Consider the following 22,602-nt stretch of genomic DNA (forward strand, 5'->3'; position numbering starts at 1 on the left):
TTGAGGAGTGCTGTTTCAGTACTGTGTAGGGGACGGAAGCCGGATTGAAACTGCTCGTAGATGTCATTGGTGATGAGATGATTGTGGAGTTGAGAGGCTACAGATTTTTCAAGGATTTTGGAGAGGAAGGGTAAGTTGGAAATAGGACGAAAGTTATTGAAATTCAATGGGTCCAAGCCAGGTTTTTTCAGGATAGGGGTCACAGTAGCAGTTTTGAATGAGTGAGGGACAGTGCCAGAAATAACAGAGGAATGAATGATGTTGGTGATGAGGGGAGCAAGTGAAGATAAGCAGGTTTTTACAAGAACTGTAGGGAGGGGGTCAAGCTGGCAGGTGGAGGGTTTGCCTTGAGCTATTAAACACGATAATTATCCCAAATGAAGAAAAACAAAATCTTTACAAAATTAAAATTAAATTCAAATCATTAGTGACGTTTCAAAGCTACAATTTAGATTAATTTCATAATATTTTATGCTTTCGTAGCCAGTTTTTTCAGCAATTTCACAGCAATTTTGAGCCATTTTAGCTATTAAGCTACTTCATAGCCACTGTGCAATTCGAAATGGTGAGAACAGTTTTAGCTACATTAGTAGTTTGAAACTTTTTGACTTTTTATGACTGTTTAAGTGATTTTACCATTTTACCTGTTTTCCTATACTTGTCTTTTTACTGTAGTTTTAGCTCTTTTATCCATTTTAGCAACTCGGACTATTTCAACTGTTTTTAGTCAGGAGATTAGACTACTTTTGAAAAACAGTGTGATATACATCCAAAATAAAAATGAAAAGAAAATGTTTATCTCTATATATCTTCTGCAGAGGGGCTGAAGAGCTGTGGCTCCAGAGCTGCAGTCTGCAGGCCAATGATCTGTTCCCACATGAGCCTCAGTGGATCAACACAACCACAAAGACCACGCTGACGCTTTGACGTAATCCCACTCTTAATCTTCCTGAGGACCCAGTGCTGGCCTCTGGTCTACAGGGGAAAATCTTATATCTGATCTAAAACCTTTAAACAAGTATATTTGTGTCTCATCAGCAAAGCTGCTGTCCCTCTGCAGTGATATTTAGTCAGCTGGGCGAGAGGAGAATTTGTCAAAATAAGTGAGACACAAACAATCCAGAAAACAGGAAATATTCTTGAGGATTTGGAGACGACTGACAATTGGATCAATGGGATTTAAGCATCTTGTTAACTTGAAATAGCCCAGCATACAGGACGCTGAGCTGCGACTGAGTGTAGGCTAATGATTCGTGGCTCATTGGCAGTGATGAACGTGCTTTACGTGCATCCTCAGTGCAATTTTTCCCATAACTCGAGCTCTTCTCCTTTGTGTTGAAAGCTATGGGTCAAGTGCAGGGCTCCTCGGATAAGGAAGTGACTCTTCAAAACATCCAGGATCTGTACCGTAAGTTTGCCAGTGAGTGTCCCAGTGGAAATCTGCACTTGCATGAGTTCAAGAGGATATTTGGAGTAACGAGCTCTTCATCGGAGGAAGAATCGGCCTATATGGACAACGTGTTTCGATCCTTTGATGCAAACAAGGTAATGTGAAGCTTCGCGATGACTCACACTAATTAAACTCAAAATACAGGTTAAGACTGCAAAGAGAGAGACTGATGGAGGATTTCCTGCTACTACCGCCGAGCTGGGCGGATTACGACCGGGTGTACTCTGGACAGTCAGTCCATCACAAACCAAATTCTGAGATACAGACAATTACACATATTCACGTCTATGTGCAAGACTTTAACAGTCACACTGGACATTGGAGTCAAAGTGGAGTAAAACAGCCACGGACCACAGGGAGAACATGCAAACTGCATGCAGAAAAGACTCTGCTGCTTGACAGCAGTGAGTTCTGTAACTAAACAGAGCATTTTTACTGTGTCATGTAACCAGTCTTTCTGCTGAAGTATGTTTATTGGGAGGGGATTAAGTCCATTTTATGGATGCATTTTATAGATTTCCATCGTCTTCAGCCTTAACTCAAAGAAAAATGCTTAAATTAAAATATTATATCTGTTTTAATTTGATGTCAAATTCTAAAATGTTCCCTTTTTCTACTGTTTGCCTTTGTTTATTATTATTATGCATATTATTACGCTAAAAATATCCCAGAAATGACTTCAAATAGCTTCAATGTTTTGAACTTCTCTCACACTGATTTTTCAGATATAATAAATTATTCAAATATCATAGCACTTAAAATACTGTTTTGGTGGCTTTCTCTCATTTGTTCTCATGTATAACATCTGGGCTGTTTATGAAATATACTTTAAGCAGGTTAAGTTTCCTTTCAGGACGAGCTTTCCCAAGGAAGGAAGGAAACAAATTAACTGCTATAAAATGTCTATTGCCTGTGACTCAAACTATCCTAACAATTATTGAAATATCTGAAACTTGAGTCAGCAGTAGTACGGTTTAAGCTCTGCTGTAAAGCAACTGCTCAATAAATGTCAAAATTGTTGCGAGCATCTACAGCAGCAGTTCAGAACTCTTCACTCTTTCCTTACAGGATGGTAAAATCGACTTCATGGAGTACGTGGCGGCCGTGCACCTCGTCCTTCGTGGGAAACTTGAGGACAAACTGAGATGGTCTTTTAAAGTATTCGACAGAGACGGAAACGGCTGTTTGGACAGACAGGAAGTGAAGCACATTCTCAAAGTAGGCGTTGCTGCTTATTTCGCTGTGTTTTGTTTGGCTGATAAGCTTTCCTATTCCTATTGGTTCATCCCATCATTTCTATTAATGCTTTAATACAAAGTATGTTGTTATTACTTCAATTATTTTTTATTTACCGTTTATTTATCCAGACAAATCAGTAAGAACCAATTATTATTTACATCAGTAAGCCTACAAGTGACATACACATACTATATTTCTGGAATGATGCTGACCAGGATGGAGAAAACACCACAAATATCATATTGTATCATATTGACATATCTGACTTGTGATGATTATTTTGCTTTCAGATAAAATTAAATAATTAAATAATATCAAAATAATATTTTTTGGCTTTTCTTTCGTTTTATGTTTGTTTTTCTTTTCATTTCAGATTATCTACAAAATAAAGAGGCACACTGATCCTGGACTCACAGTGAATGTTGAGGATACCTGCAACAGAATATTTGAGCTGGTGGACAAGAATAAAGACAGTGAGTCTTCAACAACAGCAGATGAAAAGACTCCATGTTTCTATCTGATGACCACACATCATTTTGGCCTCATCATTCAAAGTAAGTTTACATTTTATTGATTAAGCTGTTTTTTGACTCGTCCAGGTCAGATTACGTTGGAGGAGTTCATGGAAGGGGCTGAGAAGGACCCGTGGGTGATGGAGCAGCTCAAACTGGACATCGGGCCGTGCGAGTGGTTCATCGAACAGCAAGAAGGCCACAAGCCTCGTAAATGACGGGACAGCAAAACCACGAGAGAGAAGCTGCCTTCAATGACGGACTCGTGTCTCGTTCATATGAAAGTGTTGGGGTTTTTTTTTTAACTATCAGAATTATTTTTTTATACACAAGTGAAGACTGGAGCCTTTTTAAGAGGTTAACATGCTACAGAGAAGAAAGTTTGATGGACACTTTTTCTTGGAGATCTGAGATCCGGAGCAATTCACAACACAGCTGTTAACTGAAGATTGAGGGACTGTTCTCAAATGAAAGCCAAGAGCTTATATTTGATCAGGGTTGTGTTTGACGTGTCACTCCATTAACTTGATTTCATTGTGAAAAAAACCTGAACGCAAAATTAACAACTTTATTAGTGACTGATATCAAGACTTTTGTGTGATCTAGATTAATGTAGTTCATGTTTCAGATAGAAAATCTCAGTAAAGAGGATTTTTTTAAACTGTCACAAGATAAGAATCAAAGACAAGCATAAAGAATAAAATCGATTGATCATTGCCATTTATTGAAATGTATGAAGGTCAAACACATTTAAGACAAACAAGACTGAATCTTCCACAGCAAAGGCAAGGTGGACAAAAAATAAGTTGAAAACCCAAGAAATCTCAATTAGAACCACCTGGACAAAGTAAAACAATAAAATTACTATTTTCAAGATAAGCTGAGCAGTCAGTTCTGCTCGGTGATTCGCTGTGACGCTCCAGTCGGCTCATACGGACCTCATGAGATTTTACTGAGTGTGTTTAGTCTCACTGACTGCGTTTATCCTTTAAGACTCTTTACACCCTAATTCGACTTCTTCTGGCGTCACAGAGACAACAGCAATACACACACAGAGATCCATTCGGTTTCTATCAATCAATGCACTATAGGAGATATGGTGAGTTTTAAATTATACGCTAATGCACACACGTTTGTGTTTTTGCAGAATGTGGGAATCAGCATGTTAAGCGAAGCCCCTTTAAGTTCATGCAACATTATCTTGTAGCGACTCCTGTGGGTGAACCGGTCAACTGAACAGAGTCACTTAAAAAGTAACTAATTACTTCAGTATTCCTTCATCTCTGGTTTATTTATTAAAAGCTGTTTCACTGGAGTGTAGCTGAGCTGTCAGCGCTTTGAGGCTGAGTCGCTCATGAAGGAAAGAATGAAAGAGCAACTAGAGCATTTATTGAAGCGTATGACCGTGTCCAGCTCCTGCTTTGGGAAGAACAGCTGAGTTTTTAAGTTAAAGCAGCCAGTTATTGGTCAACTATACAATGTGCTTGTGTCAGTCAATAATTTATTTTTAAGTGTTGGCCAGCCAATAAGAGATTAGATCTTTTCGGCACACTAAACTGGGTTTCTGTGTCTGAGCTCAAGTCTTAAACATATGAAGAAAACGTATCACATAAAATATTTGTCCATTTCCAAAGACATAACGCAAAACTTCCATATAAATTTATTTTTGCATGTAGCTTTATGTTGTATTGTATTTCATGTCATAAGACATGTTCTCGTGTTATTTTTTTACATCTGCAATGTGAAAAAAAATCTTTGTTTTTTTTAAATAAAAATAAAGTGTCTTGTTAAAACGAGGTTTTGGTTATTGATAAATTGCACATCAACAGGTTGGTGGAAGTGGTTCAATCAGGTTGATTACAGTCCTGAAACTTTTATTTCAAAAAAGAAAAAGTGACTCAAGAGTTTCACAAACAGATGAGCAGAAAGATAAATTAACCTTTGATGGAGAACTTGGTTCCACATTGATGATATGATGCCAGACAACAACAAAAAAAAGCTCTAGATCCTTCACAACTTGAAAAAAGAATGAGCTGTTTTTAGTGAGCAGATGAGAAGCGGCTCTCATCATCTAGGAGTGAAACTACTCATTCAGACTGAAACCACTTTCCTGAGAGTCACCTGACCAAGACGGCAGCAAACAAACACAGGTACAGTCACTTACGTAAACAACAAATACAGGTTCAATCACACACTGCAGAACACGTGAGCTTATATACAACAAGGTCAGTATCTGAGCCAAGAGGAGAAGTTTCTCTGGTGTTAGAATTGTTGTAGTTTTTTTCCAATATGATTGTTTCAAGCCTTTTTGCGCCACCATCTGCCATACTGTCAGACAGTATGTTAAAGACTTTTCTCCAGCAAGGTGAATATCAGTAACTGCTAAGTCTAACAGGGAGCCAGACAGAGAGAGACTGCCGCTCTACAATCTTTTCACCATGTATAATGAAAAAGCTAAATGTCTCTTTTATGGATAGCAACATGTAAATTCAGACTGGTCTTCACATCAAAATAAAAACAGCAGTTTAGTGTTTAGTTGAGAAATACATCATTTACATCATTTCAACTAAAGGTTTTCTCCTTATTGTAAGATTACAGCATTACAACATGGGGAGCTATGAATGAAGAAAAAAATGTGAAATCGAATTGACCATAAAAGTGTCAGCACAGCAAAACACCGACGTTACGGAGGTTTGACTCTGAGTAAAAGTGTCTCCATGTGTTTTCCATTTTCTTTGAATTTTCCTACCAAATATTTTACAGAAAAGTTTTTCTTCAAAAAGCATTGAAAGATTTTTCATGCTTATAGTCACACAGTTAGGTTATTCTCTCATATATAAACTCAAACTAGTTCAGATCGTTACTTAAAATCTCACAGCCAAATGCTTTCTCTGCCACGTGGACACTCATGTGCCGCTTCAGATGAGAGTTTTTTATGAACCTTTTTCCACAGTCCTCACAGCCAAACGTTTTATCTCTTGTGTGGACTTCCATGTGTCGTTTCAACAGTGAGTTTCTTGTAAATCTTTTACCACAATTATCACAGCTGAATGGTTTTTCTCCCGTGTGGATTTGTATGTGTCGTTCCAATTCCGACTTATATTTGAATGTTTTTCCACAAACATCGCAGCCGAACGGATTCTCCGCTGTGTGGACGCTCATGTGCGTTTTCAGATAAGACTTTTGTTTAAATCTTTTTCCACAATCGCCACAACAAAACGGCTTTTCTGTGGTGTGAACATTCATGTGTTTTTCCAGATGTGACTTTTGTTTGAATTTTTTCCCACACTTCTGGCAGTCGAAGGGTCGCTCCCCTGTGTGGATTTTCATGTGCGAGTCCAGATATGTTTTGACCGGAAATTCCTTCCCACAACTGCTGCAGCTAAACTGTTTTTCTCCCGTGTGGACACTCATGTGTCCTTTCAGTAATGACTTCAGCTTAAACTTTTTCCCGCACACGTCGCAGCTGAAAGGCTTTTCACCTGTGTGGACTCTCATGTGCGAGGTAAGGTTTGAATTATCCGTGAACCCTCGACCACAAAAGCTACAACTGAATGGTTTCTCTCCCGTATGAATTCTCATGTGTACCTTCAGATGTGAGCTTTGCCTGAACGTTTTTCCACAATCGCCACACACAAATGTTTTATCTACCTTATGCACGTTCATGTGCATCTTCAGGTCCAACTTTTCCGCAAACCTCTTGCCACAAATACGGCAAACTGAAGGTTTCTCTCCTGTGGGGGCGGCTGTTTTGCTCTGAACATAATGGTTGGAAAGGTGGTTCTGAAGAGACACAGAAGAGCTGAAATAGTTTCCAACATCTGACTCACATGACCTGCTCTCTTTCCAACCTCTGCTACTATCTTCAGTTACAGCAACGGCGTGAGAAAACCCCGGGCCGCCGTCGTCGTCCTCACCGCTGACTTCAGTCTCAGAGCAGTCTGATTCCTCTCCATCGGTGGTAATCTGAAAATGACTCCTGGCAGAGTCTGCTCCCTCACACTGCTCTCCATCACTTTCTGTTTTAATCAGTTTGAAGGAACAGCTGGTTAGAGGCTCTTCGGCCTTTATGGACGACTCAGTGTCTTCCTCTTCATCTTCACTCTTTACAACAACATTGGGGAACCACGAGCTATCATCCTCCGAGTCACTGGGCTGCTCTGCCTCCTGACTTTCTTTTGGTTCCTCCTTGATGTGAAGGCGCTCTGGTTCCTCCTGGTCGATACTGGCGCTCCAGTCATGGGGATCTTCTCTTTTAATCTCCACCCGTTTCTGGATAACTGCGGCTGGTGTCAAGGAGTCAGCTGTGAATGGCGATAATGATTCTGACTGATGAAGCTGCGACAACTCAGATTCTTCTTCATCATCTTCGGTTTTTACATACACAATGGAGAAAGCTGTGGCATCTTCTGGGTCCTCCTGTTCCTCTTTTATGTGGAGGACATTTGGGTGCCGCTGCTCCACACCGAAGCTCCATTCCTCATGGGGATTCGCTTCTTTCATCACCACCTGCTGGACATGAGCAGGCAACACTGAAACACACATGCACACACACTTGTAAATCATTCCTTCATGACAAGATGAAGCACAATTTCAGGAAATTCCAACATTTCTTCATTTTTGCAGCTTGCGATAGTAAATAAATAAATCACAGCATGCCAACATAAAAAACAGGTTGAATGATAAACCACATCAACCAGAAAAACCTGTGCCAGAGATTAAATTATTCTCTTTTACACTAAACTGCATTTTAATGAACAGAAACTCTTCAATTGAAGTGACACAAAGGAACTTTCAGTTTTCGTTGATTTTGGCGGCGCCAGTGGACAAAAGCGGTAGTGTTTTGCCTGAACGAACGCTACAGTTCCCATGAGGACTAGCGCGTGACGTCGTAAAATGCTGCTCCCGTGGCGTGCTGTCGGACTGAACTCGCCTACATTTGTTTCCAGTGGCTGTGTGAAGGATGGATAGCGACGAGGTAATGAATCTAATGGTGGCTAAACAATGTTCTATCATGATGTGACGCATGCCGTAAAGCAGTCCGCACATTTGGAGTTTTTTTAGTGTGCAGGGTTCCTACCACCCTCCTCACAGCTGCTTCATCCAAGTGAAAGCAATACTGACGCCCTCAGGCCGTGACAGAGGGGTCATTCAAGTAGTTGTAAGTCGATGTATCATCACAAAAGATATTAAAATGTTTTATTAATGTTGAAAAGTTCCTTAGTGTCGCTTTAAAGTTACTTCAGGGTTGTTGTTTTTTTTAACCATTCACAACAGTTTACCATAGAACAAAAAAAGAGATTAAAAATAGTATCTCTACTGAGATGTTGTTTCAAATAGGCTCAAAGAATGTAGGTTTAGCCAAGTGTCTGCTCACTTAATATCTAATAATGTCTTGTACGATATTCAGTCTTTAATCCAGGCATTAGGAGGACAGAAAGCATATTTCATTATTGACTTGGGAAATCTTACTTAATCACAACCAACATTACGGAGGGCGGAATACTACTATCCCAAAAATGATCTCAAAACATCGAATCTGACTTTTTCTCTACTTCACAGTCAATTTCACCTTTGGAACAATCGTGACAGCGTCTGAGAGAGAAAGGGAGAACTGGGTCTGGTCTATTTTCTTTTCTTTGCACCCGGTAAGTCTGGATTCAAGGTAAATAAAGCAAGTTTAGCGTCATGCTTAATCTAAAATCCAGCCTGTGAGTGTGTGAGTTTAGCCTTCAGGTGATGAATGATGCTCAGTGCTAAGACGATAATAAAGCGGAGGACCGTCACTCGTCGCAGAGCTGCTGCACCGGGGAGCGGCTTACCTCCGTGAATTTGTTTACCGGTGCGCAGTCACACGGTGTCTCCACCAGCTGACGCTTATTTTAAAGCCAATAAAGCGGATAACAGTCCCGGATCGCACTGCTGCTCCGCCATGTTCAATCCGCACACGTAAACAAACTTTATCGATCTACTTCCACGGTCCGCAACGGCGGTTTGTCAACAGGCAGTGAACGCATCGCCGCCTCCTAGTGTTCAGGAGCGGTACTGCAACGTCAATGGTACTTGTTTGGGAAGGCTGTGTGTATGTGTGTATTTCCACGTGTGTGACAGATTCAGAGGGTTACGTGTGATAAATAAAGCAGTGGATAAATACTTGAGTATGCGCTGCACTTCTGAACTCCTCTTTCATCCATTTATCTTCTCTTTTCATGCCATTCTCACCATCTTCCTGAAGCCTGGCAACATGTTCTGTCCAACACTGCTGACTTCTAACTCACTCCTTTTTCTTTCATGAAATCTTTTCTTTTTAATGTCTGGGTACTAAAGGCAGAGTAGTAAGAGACAAAAACGGATCATCTTTTTGTCTATGTTCTCCTGTCTAATCTGAAGCTTTTGCACATTTTTATTTCTTTTTTTTAAATAATCAAATTGAAATTCAGGTCAAAAGATCATATTCAGCAGAAGGAACAGTTGCATTTGGCTGCACAACACCGACAAAGTTATACTGAATGTTTGAGCCTATATAACAACTCTCCAGGATATTAATCATTCTCAGGGTGATGTTCACACATGAACAGCTTAGCTTGAACTTTAAAGTAATCGGGGGCATACGGTACTTTTTAGCCCTTGTATGGAAAACAACATGGGTAATGTCTCCCATCACTTATACTATGAAGACTTGCACCTAAAACTGTTTAATCTTCTGGTAAAATACTGACCGGCAGAGGGGTGGAGGGTGTAAGCGTGGTCTTCAGGTGCTGCATCTGCATGGGATGCACCCTCTGTGCTGCTGCCTAGAACAGGAAAGTCAGAGTCATCTGCCACACAAAGGCATTTTCTTTACACAAATCTCAGTTTTCTGTAAGAAATAAAGAGTAGGCTTGACAATATATATATGAACAAAAACTACTGACCAGAAGACAGATGGTAGATGTAGTCGTGATCTTGCAGCACTGCACCTGCCTGGGATGCATCTTCTGTGCAGGAAACTCAGACTCATCAACAACACTAAGATGTTTTCTTTACACAGATCTCAGTTTTATGCAAGAAAGAAATGGGCTTAAAAAAAAAGAAAGAGAAACTACTGACCAGAAGACAGATGGCAGGTGTAGTTGTGATCTTTTAGTGCTGGACCTGCACAGGATGTATCCTCTGTGCTGCCGTCTGGAACAGGAAAAACAGAATCATCTGCAAAATTAAGATGTTTTCTTGATCGTTTGTGAGTCTCTTCCTACAATAAATGTTGATTGTCATCTTGTCAATTTAATACAATTCCTTACATTCTACACACTTCTTATGCTATTCCAATGATGCCATTTCAGATTAGCAATATGGTTGCCATGCCATAAACAACAGCATCTTATCAAAGTTAGTATGATGTGCTGACTTTTCTTTAGTAATTTACTTCCAGTTTTTAGCCATTTTTAAGACAGTCCTCTTACCTCTTCTCCATTCATTCCACTTGAGTCCGGATGGCACTGAGCCTTTCTTCGTCTTGTTTCCTCCACAGGTAGAAACATGCTTATTCCCTGGTGTGAAGTGCTGACTGCAGGCAAAAGCGCTCCCACGCAGGATTTTAAAAAGGGGCCCTTCATCTTCTTTAATCGCCCTCAACCAACGGGTGTGTGCCTCTGCATCAGCTGGAGAGCCATGGAAAACCCAGATTTGGAAACTTTAATTATTTGAACAGCTTGGGACACTGCAGAAGCAGCACCTCAGTGACTGTGGTGCCATGCTTGATGGATGAGCTGCTGTTGGAGATGGGCAGAAGGAGAACAGGAAGAGATAAGCTGATGAATTACAGCAACATAAATGTAAATCTGACAAAAGGAATAATAGATGAAAATTAAAATCAGATATTGCTTTTGAATTGTGGTTCAACTGAATTATTTAAAAAAAAACACTAACTCATGAAACAGACCTGGACAAAAATGATGATACCCTGAGAAAAGACTGAAAATAATTTGACCACAGGGACATGTTCAAACAAAGGTGTGTCCTCTAATTAGCATACCAGGTGTCTCGAAACTTGGAATCAGTTGATCGGGTTCTTTGAAGGGTAACTAGTAGTCACCGTGCTGCTGGGTGACATGGTGTGTAACCACACTGAACATGCTGAAGGACAGCGTTGTCTCAGGGAATTACAAAGAACACTATGGACAAGTGAAAGGTAAATAAATGCTTTAAGACCGTCTACAAGCAGCGGTGACTGTCCTCTGACTACAGCTGCACATATTTTAAGATCCACAGGAGGAAAATTGATGACAAATTGAAAAAAATGTATAATGCGAAGGGCAACAAAAGAGTTCAGAACAACCTCCAAAGAAATTAAAGGTGACGTCCAAGGTCAGGGTACATCAGTGTGTGAGATCGCACCATCCGTAAGAGCCAAAGTGGACGTCATGAGAGACGACCAAGGAGGACATCACTGTAAAACACAAATAATATAAAAAGCCAGACCTGAATTTGCCAAACTGCATGTTGACAAGTAACAAAGCTTCTGGAAGAATGTCCTTCAGACAGACGAAACAAAACTGGAACTTTTTGGCAGGTGGTGGGTCAGCCACAGGATAATGATCAAAAACATCCAAGAATGGTTAAGAGCAAAACAGACTATTCTGAAGTGGCCTTCTCTGAGTCCTGACCTGAATCCTGGTGAACATCTGTGGAAGGAGCGGAAAGACGCCGTCTGGAGAAGACACCCTTCAAACCTGAGACAAATGGAGACGTTTGCTCATGAGGAGTAGGTCAGAATACCTGCTGAGAGGTGCACAGGTCTCATGGAAAGTTACAGAAATAATCTGATTGCTGCAAAAGATTGTGAGACAAAATATGAAGTGAAGGGTACCATCATTTTTGTGTAAGGATTATTTCTTGAGTTTAAAATATTTCTGTTGAAACACACTTCAAAAGCAAAGCAATGTCTGACTTGCATCAGGTCACTTTTAATACATTTTGTATTTACAATTCTTTTATCAGATTCAAGTTATTTTTGTGACCATTGTGGGTTTTTCTTTCATTAACAGAGGGGCACCAACAATTTTGAACACATGTGTTGCATATCGTCTCACTTAGTATCTGTGAAGCTGTTGTAAATGTTATTGGAACAGGTGAGTTAGGACACATTAATACTCAGAAAAAATGCCAAACATGAAATGTAAATACACTTGGTTGAGCACTGACAGCTATGTTGTCTGAATAGGTGGAAATATCAGTATTATTTCATTGCCTTTTTGTCTGATAGGTGGGCATTGTATAATGCAAATTGACAGAATGTTTCTGAGCAAAGAAGGACAATTATGGCAGAAGTTCTGGGAGGTGGAACCAAAGCCTTTTCTGACGGGGCAGCAATGTGACAACTGCCTCAATTAATGCAAGAAAGGCTCAGATGTCCGTTGTCAAAGTCAGTCGTAACTTAAATTACTGAAGCAAAAACCATGTTGCACGAGCAGCTTGTTTATTATATCAAGTGAATTACAACATGCTGTCTTATCTTTGTCAAAATAACCAACAAAATTTAAACCCTTTAGTGATCAGGAAATAAAGGAAATAATAATTTTTTTTTTTTTTTTTTTTTTACAACAAGATAAGTTTTAGTGTGAAATGCTTAGTGTTATAATTTTTTTTCAAAGCAGCCAAAAAAATGAAAACAAAAATCCAATTGCATCCATTCAAAATAAAAAAAGTTGGTGCGTGTTTTTTTTTTTTAATAAAAATACACATTTGTTAAAAGCAAAACAATTAAATTTAAAAAGTTTCCTTTTTTTGGAATAGAAATAAATAAAATGTTTCAGGTAAATTATGATGTGGGCAGTACCTGGCATGCCAGACCAATAAAACAAGACAGCAAAATCACTGTGATTTTTAGATTTTTCAGTCTCCACAAATGATAAATATGGCAACTTCTTTGTTACTCCTACATGTTTCCTCTTCTTGAAATGTTCCCACAAACTATTGCACCAAAATAATATTTCACTTTTTAAGCAGCTTCTGTTTTTCCCACATGAAACCCCAGAAGAGTTAAAGTTAAATATCCCCACAGGCTGCTTTATTTGCAGTGTGGACTTTCATGTGTCTTTTCAAAAGTAAGTTTCTTGCAAATCTTTTTCCGCAATCGTCACAGCCGAACGGTTTTTCTTCTGCGTGCACGCTCATGTGCACTTTCATTTGTGACTTCTGTTTGAATTTTTTCCCGCATTTATCACACTCGAATGGTTTCTCCCCCGTGTGGACTCTCATGTGCTGGTCCAGGTTCGTTTTTACTGAAAAGCCTTTGCCACAGCTGCTGCAGCTGAAGGGCTTCTCTCCCGTGTGCACGCTCATGTGTTTCTGCAAGTTTTTCTTGAGCGTGAATTTTTTCTGACAGACTTCACAGTCGAAGGGTTTCTCTCCTGTGTGGACTCTCCTGTGGGATTTCAAATAGGACTCAAATTTAAATGTTTTTCCACAATCGTCACAACTGAACGGCGTCACTTTAGTGTGAACTCTCATGTGTGATTTCAGGTAGGACTTCTGCATGAACTTCTTCCCACAAACAGCACAGTCGAACGGCTTTTCTCCGGTGTGGAGTCTCATGTGTGCTTTCATGTGCGAGTGTTGTTTAAACTTCTTGCCACACGTTTCGCAGTCGAACGGTCTTTCTCCTGTGTGGTTTCTCATGTGCAAGGCAAGATTTGTCTTAACTGAAAAACCCCGTCCACAAAAGCTGCAACTAAACGGTTTCTCTCCTGTGTGGACGCTCATGTGTGCTTTCACGTGAGACTTGAGTTTAAATTTTTTCCCGCACACGTCGCAGCTGAAAGGCTTCTCGCCTGTGTGGACTCTCATGTGCGTGCTGAGGTTGGAGCTGTCGGTGAACCCTCGACCACAGAAGCTGCAGCTGAACGGCTTCTCCCCGGTGTGAATCCTCACGTGTACCTTCAGTTGTGAGCTCTGCCTGAATGTTTTTCCACAATCACCACACACAAACGGTTTTTCTTCCTTGTGGATGGGCTGCTTGGACATGTAGTGTTTGACACACAGAGAACAGCTTTCCTCAGAGTGTGATAACGAATGCCCACCATCGTCGTCATCGGGACCGCTGTCGGAGTCATCGTCCTCATCGCTGACGTCAGTCTCAGAGAAGTCCGAATCCTCCTCGTCAGTGTTTGGTTGAATGTGACCGCTGACCAGATCTGATCCTCCATAGTGCTCTCCATCGCTTTCTGATTTCATCTGTGTGAAAGAGCTGCTGCTTGAGGGCTCTTCCTCTTTTACAGTTTCAGTCTGGATGGGATGAAGCTCCTCCTCCTCATCTTCACTCTTCACAGTAACGACTGAAAACCAGGTGATGTCTTCCTCTGACTCGCTGAGCTGCCCTGCCTGCTGACTTTCATCTTGCTCCGCCAGTTCCTCCTTCATGTGAAGGAGCTTCGGGTCCTGCTGGTCCAGACTGGAGCTCCAGTCCTGGAGATCTTCCTCTTTAACCACCACCAGCTTCTGGATACCTGCAGCCGGTGTCCATGAGCCGGAGCTGAGGGAGGCTGCAGCTGACTGGTGACGCTGTAATGACTGAGGCTCCTCTTCATCTTCTTCACATTTCACGCACACAGTGGAGAACGCAGTGACGCCCTCCTCTTCCTCCTTCATGTCGGTGAGCTCTGGGTCCGACTGGTCCAGCTCATCCTTCATCACCACCAGCTGCTCGACAGGTGCAGGCAACACTGAAACACACACAAAATTACTTGAAATAAAACTTCATAATAACAAAGATTACACTGGTTTGGATCTGGCTTTACAAGTGAAAGTGTTCTCAAAAACAGTCTCTTACAGAATAACTGATGTTACAGCAACCTCACTAGCAATATAGTTTACTGAATATTATTGTAGAGTCACTGATCTCTTGGCCCGAGAAACAATAATGTTCACTATTGTGCCTGAAACAGTGCAATCCTCATGTAAGAAATTACAAATAGTGGCCACATCTATGGAAAATGTTATTATTACTCTGACTCCTTTAATTTTCATTTAAACCACATGACAAAAGCAAAACACAGTTCACAGGTCACAGTGTAGCAAAAACAAAATAAACAGATAACAGGATAATACTGAATAAACTAAGATTTAAAAAAAAACTATAACTGTAATACACACACACACACACATATGTGTGTGTTTGTGTGTGCATATATATATATATATATATATATATATATATATATATATACATATACATATATACATATATATACATATACATATACATATACATATATATATATATATATATATATATATATGGTATTTCACAGTACACAGAAGCAACAACAGCTAGCAGTGATGGTCAGTAGCAATGCACAGCTTAAGACCACAAAAGCATTCAGCGACGTCACTGTTTGATCCTTCGATGTCGGCTCTTCCTATCACTGTTAAGCAGAATCAACCAAGCGTCAGATTGTTTCCCCACACAGAAAACCAGACCGGTGTGAGAGGTCAGTCTTAATGCAATGATGTGTTGTTGCAAGAGGAATAATTATAGTGCCATGAAGGGTCATTCTACCTACCAGAATGGACCCCCTGGTGGGCTGGATTTGTTCCACAACAGACTGTATGTTTGAAATCACTGGACAAGACCATCTAAACAAGCCAACCCATCTTCTGTTCTGCTTTATCCTGTTCAGAGCTGCAAGGCACTGCAGTCAAAGAAAGAGTACACAGTAGATAGGTCACCAATCCATGCTTACAGACAGAGTTGTGTCATAGGTCATGTGACCGCCCATAGCAACTGTCCGCCATTTGGCTCAAAGGGGAAAAACAACAGCCTCACGCTGTTCATTGTGCCTTGTGCGTTGCGGTTTTAGGTGTTATTGTAGTGTAATTTTACATTTGTTCAGTGAGTGGAAGGTCTTGTCGGCTATAGATGGCCTACACATACTACGTCGAGCTTTCTGGGGATAGTTTGGCCTGATGTAGGGCAAAATTGGACATTGTGGGTGTAAAAGTGTGCCCCTTCAGACTCCCTGCTGACAAGTGGATGAACAACCCGAGGACATGGCCTAAACTGCAGTACGCAGACTTGTTCTGCTACCTGATCACAACTCCTGGTAAGAAGAATTATAATTTTGTCTCGAACAGTAGTGGCAAAGAGTTCCACAACCCTGCAGCATTAACTGAGAAGCAATTCTGTCCAAATGTGAAGGATCTCAAATGCGCATAACAGTTTTTCTAACACCTCTTCATCACATGATTTCTTACGTCTTTTGCACTTTCGTTGTAGCCTGTCGTCTCTGGCTAACTTACGTCCAGATGAGCTGGGTGTTGTTTTGTGAGGGAAGATAGATGGTACATAATCCGGGTGAGTAGTGTCATTATTCTTGGCTCCTGCAAAAAAAGTAAAATAAAATATATTAATAAAAAATAATAAACAAATGGGAAATAGACTACATTTAGATCAATCATTGCATAAGTCTTTCAAAGATGTCAGGTAAAAAGGCAAAGCAATCAAGCAACCTGTCATTTCCCTGTGAGAGGAAAGCCCTCTATACATAGGGTGACCATATTTTGATTTCCAAAAAAGAGGACAACCAGCAGGGCCTTGAGACACAAATTCAGATAGGTTTCTCGGAGGTTGAACATGCTTTATTAGTCAGTGGTGCAAAATTAACTTCTGTAATAAAATGAAATGAAATCTATAAAAATGTATATAAAAAAGTAACAGCTCTCTTACACTCTTTTCAAATAAGCAAATAAATAATATTAAATAATTTTCTAAATATGAACTCTTCAGTTAGAAAATCCAGCTTCAACAATATATCTCTTAATAACTGTAATAAGATAAATAATAAGATACATTTCACAAAAATACTAACTTAACAAACAAAAAGGATATGTACTTTTCATCTTTAGTTGTCTTCGTCATCCTTCTGTTCTTGCTTGCACTCCGCCTCCCATATGTCCCAACCAGGACGGTATTTTGGAATTTTTTTAGCAATTCATGAGTGAAGCGGCACTGTCTGAACAGCCCTGTCTGCTCCGCTCCTCTGTGTGTGTGTGCGCAATCTCGTGCAACAAAGTAGTATCATAGTATTGTGTGCAAAGCGCCGGTCAGTTTACGTTCACGCGTAATTGTGTTATAAAAACAGTGAACACCGGACATTTTCCTGAATTTATAAAATCCGCCCGGACGCCCTGGACAGAACATAAAGTGGACATGTCCGGGAAAAAGAGGACTCTTCGTCACCCTATATATACAGCCCAGGTTTAGAGACAGTGCAGGAGGAAGAGGAGGACAGGGTGGAAGAGACAAAAAAAACACTGAAAAAGTATCAGGAGTAATAAGTACATACCTGAAATAAAATGAGCTGAGCACACATATGTGTAATCAGATCTTGGGTGCCATAAGTTGTTGTGGAGAGGGGTCAGACGATTTTCTGATTTCGATGTTGCCTTTCGGTTTATGGCTTGCAGCCACAGTTGGCGCCTTTCTGGTTCCGTGCACTCACTCGGTATCATATAAAATGACAGAGTAGGATTTTTGCTTTTGTTGTTGGTGCAGCCGACCACACAACAACTCTTAACCATTTTAGAACCTCTCTCGTCTGTCGAAGCTAGCGAAGACGACAGACAGCGTTCCCCTTTGCTTCTGGTTGCCATAGGGGGCAACGCGAATCCTACTTCCGGTTTCCGGTTCGTGCGCTGACGTCATCGCGCATGCGCACTTCCCTCACAGTTGTCTGTTGACAAACGTGAACGATGCTGATCCCGATCCCGGTTTGTGGAATTTAAATGTAACTGGATTTCATCGACATGTTTCAGGCGTGAACCCGGTGAGCGCTGCATGATCATACTTTAGTTCCTGCAGACTGCATGACTCAACGAATTTATCTAATGCTCGCTGAGTTAGCATGTAGCCGCATAGCTTAGCTGCGTTCATAAAGTTAGCCGTCTGGATTAGCGTTAGCAAGAATTAACATTCTTTTAAATAACCACATGATTCGAGCACCCCAACCCCCTAAGCAATTTGTATGGAGTAAAAACAGGCATTTCGTGTTTCGACGACCCTTGCATGCCCAGTTGGTGTTTCTTCGATGGTTTAGCTAATCATTAAAGCCTCGACCACCCTTGGATAACTTCTAGAAACGCTTCTTTAAATACCCGGTTTTACCTTTTCACACATTCAGGGATTTTGCTCTCCTTCGGACAGTCGAGAGTGATGCTAGGGTTCAAAGGAGACGCTTTGGCAGAATAACGTGTCTGTGCATGCCCGTTGCAGCAGCTTCAAATTCCATAAAGCAATCTGCATATCATTCATTCATAACCTGAATCTACGAGTCTCAATGTTGAAATCATGCTGGGTATTGTTTTAATAATGTGAACATGGAAGAACGTTATTCTACCCACAGTTCATCTGTTTCTAATCACTAAGTAATACGTGGTCCACGTCAAAATCTGTATGTAGTCTGATGGAGCAAGAAATCCAGAAAAGCTGCCATACAGAGGCACAACAGAGTGTCTCTTCAGATGCAGTCCACTGTGGTATGCCTGCCTGTGAAAACCAGTTTGACCTGATTTCCCTGCTGCGTCACATGAGCCGGACGGTTCAGCAGGCTAGATGAATGTGGCCTGTCATGCACCCTGCCACAGCTCTCCAGGTTTCACCAGGCCTCCGTCAAGCCCTGGCTGAGGTCGGTCCTGTGGTTGCTTGGAGTCTTCCTGCTTCCAGTGCCAAAGGCAACACCTGTCAGGGATACTTTCAACACTCGAGCTTCATGGTTCCGTTAATTCTCTGCTTGGCCCTCATCTCAGCAGTTGCTTCATTGACTTAAGATCCATTTGGCTTGGTTTGCTAGGTTGCTGGATAAGATTACCGTAAAACCGGTGCTCCTTTGTCAAATAAAGAATATTGAAGGTGGCTTATAAATATTTAGAGGAGGCAATGCAGTGAGTGCCGTCTCATGTTTCACTGACCTGCTTTTATGGTCTGGCTTTTATATAGTGGTAGTGAGTTTTATTTCAGTAACATTTTCCTTATGGTTTATTGCATTCCATCTTGTCATAATATATTGACATTTTAGGTATTTTACACTATTGTTTTTAATTCTTAATCTCATACCCATTTGTTTGAATTTCTTTCCACTGTCATTTCATGCCTTCATACAGAATTTTGCTGTCAACAGTTCCCTATTTTTTTTTTATACTCACAATCAACAGGATTTTAAGCGTTGCTGTTGCTTGACATTGATTCAAACAAACTTGGGAGTAAAGTATGTGCAGAAGATGCTATGGCATTTAGGAAACTCAGGGGATGGTGGAATTATTTCTGTCATGACTGTGTCGCAGTGTGATACAAAAATAGTGCTAAACTTTGCATTTCATAAAGCAAGCTGAAAGCAATCCAAGCAACCTTTCAGTTAGACACGCTTGTAAAATCTGGATTGTGTAAATAACTCATGTGTTTTTGTTTCAGGTCAAAACAAAACCATGTTGAAATGGTTTTCGGGCGAAGAGGGAGAGCCTGGTTCTGGAGTAAGTATAAATCTACTTAGTCATTCTTTAATGTGGGATTTACAGCTTTGGGATTTTTCAGTAATTCTCCAAGTCTTCTGACTTCTTAACATTTTCCTGGCAATATGCATGCATTCTTTACACCCAATAGCATACATCATTTGGTGTTTCCTGCTGTTTAAATATGGTCTTTTTATGCCTTGCTGTTAAAGTAAATTAGCAAATGCTGATACAATATATATATGATATTTTTTAAGCTTTAAAAAAAACAAGAAATATTAAACTTCTCACTTATATTTATGTGACTTATTTGTTGATCTCCAGCTTTAAGTATTTGAAGAATTTTTGTCAGTCATACGAGCAGAAATGTGTTTTTTTTGGCAGACGCCAGTATCCCATTTATAGGTATTATCAAATGGCACGTATATTTTTTATCTCTATGTTCGAATTAGTCCTTACTATTTGAAGATATTGTTTCATTTCTAGTGACTGCTGTTGTATCACTTAGTATTGAACTAAATCTCACAGCTTGTGTTCTAGACAAAGTATTTTTTTTTTCCTGACACCACGTCATCATTATCAGAACAGATAAGGTAAAGTATCTCAATGCCACAGTCGTTACCAAGAAGATCCCTAAGTGTTTTATTTCTGCTTATGCTCCAGTGAGCTGAGGGGAAGCCAAGTGAAAGCTCTGCAGTGCCAGATAAAGTTGAATGAGGTAGACTGCTGAGCGCAGGGCTTTAACTCAGACAATCACAGATCACGCTTCCTGTGAAGGGGGGCACCGCTCCATCTTAAATCCCTTTCATCCCTGTATGCTTCCATTCCCCCCCGTGTAACCTCACCAGGATAACAAGCTTTGGGATTTTGCTCGCTTTTTGTTTGATTATCGTTTACCCTATTTTTCAAACTCTCCCTCAATTATTTAACTGGAAGTTTGGAATTAAGAAGCAACTTTTGCTCTTCTCAGATCGACCTTTGTTTATTATGTGCACACAGCTCTATTAGTGTAGCTTCATTGTGACACTCTGTTAGTCAGTTTAATCACTGTTTCACTTCTTAAGGTCAGCTGAACGTACATCGATTAGTTGCAGGAATAAGGCGTGTAGCCTAAATGTCTTTTCTTCAGTTGAACATCTTCATGGAGCAGTGACAACAAGAAGTAACAAAACAGCCGAGATGAACTGACCACATGCTGAACGCTCTTAGAAAGAGAAGGTCAGGTTTATTTAAAGCTGCTAATGCTAATCACAGCTTCTGAACAGATTGATGTTAATGTTGGCAACAGTGGCGAATCTTTCTGTTTCTACCTGTGGGACGGTGTTTGTTCAGGAAGTTTCGTGAAATAATATCAGATTGCTCTTTTCTGGAACCAGTTCAGCCTGATGCTGAAGTTAACAGTGGATTCAGTGATCAGATCACAGCGTGACAGCAGCTCAACTATTTACTGTTCAAAGCTCGGACAAAAATAAATTGTACTGAGCCCACAAAAACAGTATCTGTAGCCGAGTTGTTTATTTCATAAAAGCAGTGAATTACTTGCATGTTACTGTTAAAAGTAACAGAGTAAGTGTTATTCCCTTCACTTTGTCTCGTCATTGTTTGTAGCCTGGAAAGTCATAAATTTAGTGAACAAAAACCTCAGATTACATTCCAGTCTCCAGGACATTTAGCACATGTGACACAGTGCAGCTTCAACACCTTCTTTTTGTTCACCATCTTTCCTGGTCCGTCCCTCCCCTCAGGGACCAGGCTCTCCCAACGCCGCTGCTCGGGGTGGAGAGGTCGCCGTGGAAGAAATGGCGGAGAGGCTGACACAGACGGAGCAGCTTGTCAGTCAGCTAAAAGAGATGATCCGGGAAAAGGACGCAGCTCTGCGCTCCAAAGACGACCAACTGAAGGTGAAGACATGCTCTCCGCTGGCGTCTGGGTTAATTTTAGAGGGTTCAGAGCCTTTTATGGATTATAAATGTCTTTTCATTCGATGGTCTTCACATCCATGGCATATTTTTCCAGCTTCAGCTGTCTCAAACTGACAGATGTCTCAACTGCTCATCCCACAAATGCATGTCCCTTCCAAACGTGGCATTTGAGAAAGAAATAAACATTCTTTCCCACTGTATAAGAACTATTGTGTAGAGTTGATGTTATAAAAAATATGCATATTGAACACACATGTCCTTCCTTTTTGAGCTGTTTATCAAAACCAGGCTAATTCTTCAATGTAAATTACAGCAAACATACTGCTCACACTTGAGGCTTTCATTTGCTGCAGCTGCTGTGTCCATGTAATCTAATTACATGTGGTATGACATGCTGTGGGGATTTTTCTGTCCCATTTTCCGACCACATGTCATCTGCATGTGTCTGACTCAGCCGGGCACAGCGGGTCATGTGAGCTACTCTAAACGTGATTCTTCTCCAGTTGGACTCTCAGTGAAATTGCAGAGTAAAAAAAAAAAAAAAAAAAAAAAACCTTATCATGTTAACTATTCATCCCTCAGGTCAAAGTCTGCTTCCTGATAATAAAGACAGGAATGTTAGCCTACCTGCAGTCGATGTTTGGCTCCGGAGAAAGCAAACAGGAACACCTTCTGCGAGAGCCTTTACTGCTCTGCTGGTGATGTCTCACCCTGTCAGAGTCCACCTGATGGGGGGACGAGGCGTCTTCTCCAGCGTGTATGAAGAGACAGTGAGACTGCATTGTTGTGATGCTCCCTGGACTTGTTTCTTGTGGCTCAGGTGGAGAAGGAGGCATGTGAGGCCAAACTGTCCAAGCTGCGCCTTCAGAACAAAGCCAAGGTGACCTCCCTCACGTCACAGCTGGAGGAGCTGAAGAAGCAACAGGGAGGCCCTGGCACGCCCACACACACCAAGAAGGTGCAGGCACGCTCACATACACACTCCTATAGTTGACTC

At 40.8% G+C, this 22,602-nt stretch overlaps 3 protein-coding genes and 1 pseudogene across 11 annotated transcripts; 2 read left to right on the forward strand and 2 right to left on the reverse strand.

Moving 5' to 3' along the window:
• Positions 1-1,326: 1,326 nt before the first annotated feature.
• On the forward strand, positions 1,327-3,430 carry LOC115385471 (guanylyl cyclase-activating protein 2-like). The gene is made up of 4 exons (XM_030087537.1): positions 1,327-1,545; positions 2,519-2,668; positions 3,063-3,162; positions 3,289-3,430. The coding sequence occupies exons 1-4, from the start codon at positions 1,345-1,347 to the stop codon at positions 3,417-3,419; spliced, it is 582 nt and encodes a 193-aa protein (XP_029943397.1). The 5' UTR covers positions 1,327-1,344; the 3' UTR covers positions 3,420-3,430.
• Positions 3,431-3,910: 480 nt separating this feature from the next.
• On the reverse strand, positions 3,911-11,790 carry LOC115384249 (zinc finger protein OZF-like). Of its 7 annotated transcripts, XM_030086604.1 has the most exons (5): positions 10,644-11,790; positions 10,291-10,365; positions 10,116-10,178; positions 9,921-9,995; positions 3,911-7,710 (listed from the first exon to the last, which is right to left on the reverse strand). In XM_030086604.1, the coding sequence occupies exons 3-5, from the start codon at positions 10,173-10,175 to the stop codon at positions 6,049-6,051; spliced, it is 1,797 nt and encodes a 598-aa protein (XP_029942464.1). In that variant the 5' UTR covers positions 10,176-10,178; positions 10,291-10,365; positions 10,644-11,790; the 3' UTR covers positions 3,911-6,048. The 7 variants fall into 7 exon arrangements, with proteins under 7 accessions (XP_029942464.1, XP_029942560.1, XP_029942628.1 ...); XM_030086700.1 differs by lacking the exons at positions 10,291-10,365; positions 10,644-11,790 and having other exon boundaries at positions 3,911-7,733; positions 10,116-10,138; XM_030086768.1 differs by lacking the exons at positions 9,921-9,995; positions 10,116-10,178; positions 10,291-10,365; positions 10,644-11,790 and adding exons at positions 8,774-8,855; positions 9,024-9,105 and having other exon boundaries at positions 3,911-7,733.
• Positions 11,791-12,886: 1,096 nt separating this feature from the next.
• Positions 12,887-22,285, reverse strand: LOC115384056 (gastrula zinc finger protein XlCGF57.1-like). Of its 3 annotated transcripts, none has more exons than XM_030086503.1 (3): positions 22,233-22,285; positions 16,480-16,560; positions 12,887-14,903 (listed from the first exon to the last, which is right to left on the reverse strand). In XM_030086503.1, the coding sequence occupies exon 3, from the start codon at positions 14,869-14,871 to the stop codon at positions 13,228-13,230; it is 1,644 nt and encodes a 547-aa protein (XP_029942363.1). In that variant the 5' UTR covers positions 14,872-14,903; positions 16,480-16,560; positions 22,233-22,285; the 3' UTR covers positions 12,887-13,227. The 3 variants fall into 3 exon arrangements, with proteins under 3 accessions (XP_029942363.1, XP_029942321.1, XP_029942240.1); XM_030086461.1 differs by lacking the exon at positions 22,233-22,285 and adding an exon at positions 17,526-17,829; XM_030086380.1 differs by lacking the exon at positions 22,233-22,285 and adding an exon at positions 17,526-17,829 and having other exon boundaries at positions 16,435-16,560.
• Positions 17,907-22,602, forward strand: part of LOC115385839 (golgin subfamily B member 1-like) — a 36,034-nt pseudogene continuing 31,338 nt past the window's right edge.

Source organism: Salarias fasciatus, chromosome 1 (genome assembly GCF_902148845.1).
Source record: "Salarias fasciatus chromosome 1, fSalaFa1.1, whole genome shotgun sequence".
Classification (NCBI taxonomy): Eukaryota; Metazoa; Chordata; class Actinopteri; order Blenniiformes; family Blenniidae; genus Salarias; species Salarias fasciatus.

What these genes read in the sequence shown, in the direction of transcription:
- LOC115385471 (XM_030087537.1), top strand. Translation starts at nt 1,345, where the DNA reads ATGGGTCAAGTGCAGGGCTCCTCGGATAAGGAAGTGACTCTTCAAAAC. An exon ending in GATCCTTTGATGCAAACAAG is followed by an intron (nt 1,546 to 2,518) that starts GTAATGTGAAGC and finishes CTTTCCTTACAG; the next exon opens with GATGGTAAAATCGACTTCAT. An exon ending in GGTGGACAAGAATAAAGACA is followed by an intron (nt 3,163 to 3,288) that starts GTGAGTCTTCAA and finishes TGACTCGTCCAG; the next exon opens with GTCAGATTACGTTGGAGGAG.
- LOC115384249 (XM_030086604.1), bottom strand. Translation starts at nt 10,175, where the DNA reads ATGCATCCCAGGCAGGTGCAGTGCTGCAAGATCACGACTACATCTACC. An exon ending in CATCTACCATCTGTCTTCTG is followed by an intron (nt 9,996 to 10,115) that starts GTCAGTAGTTTT and finishes TTCCTGTTCTAG; the next exon opens with GCAGCAGCACAGAGGGTGCA. An exon ending in CACCCTCCACCCCTCTGCCG is followed by an intron (nt 7,711 to 9,920) that starts GTCAGTATTTTA and finishes CATGTCCAGCAG; the next exon opens with GTGGTGATGAAAGAAGCGAA.
- LOC115384056 (XM_030086380.1), bottom strand. Translation starts at nt 17,760, where the DNA reads ATGGTTAAGAGTTGTTGTGTGGTCGGCTGCACCAACAACAAAAGCAAA. An exon ending in CTCAGCTCATTTTATTTCAG is followed by an intron (nt 16,561 to 17,525) that starts GTATGTACTTAT and finishes CTTTTTTTGCAG; the next exon opens with GAGCCAAGAATAATGACACT. An exon ending in ACAACGAAAGTGCAAAAGAC is followed by an intron (nt 14,904 to 16,434) that starts GTAAGAAATCAT and finishes TGTGTGTTTCAG; the next exon opens with TGTTGCCTGCACCTGTCGAG.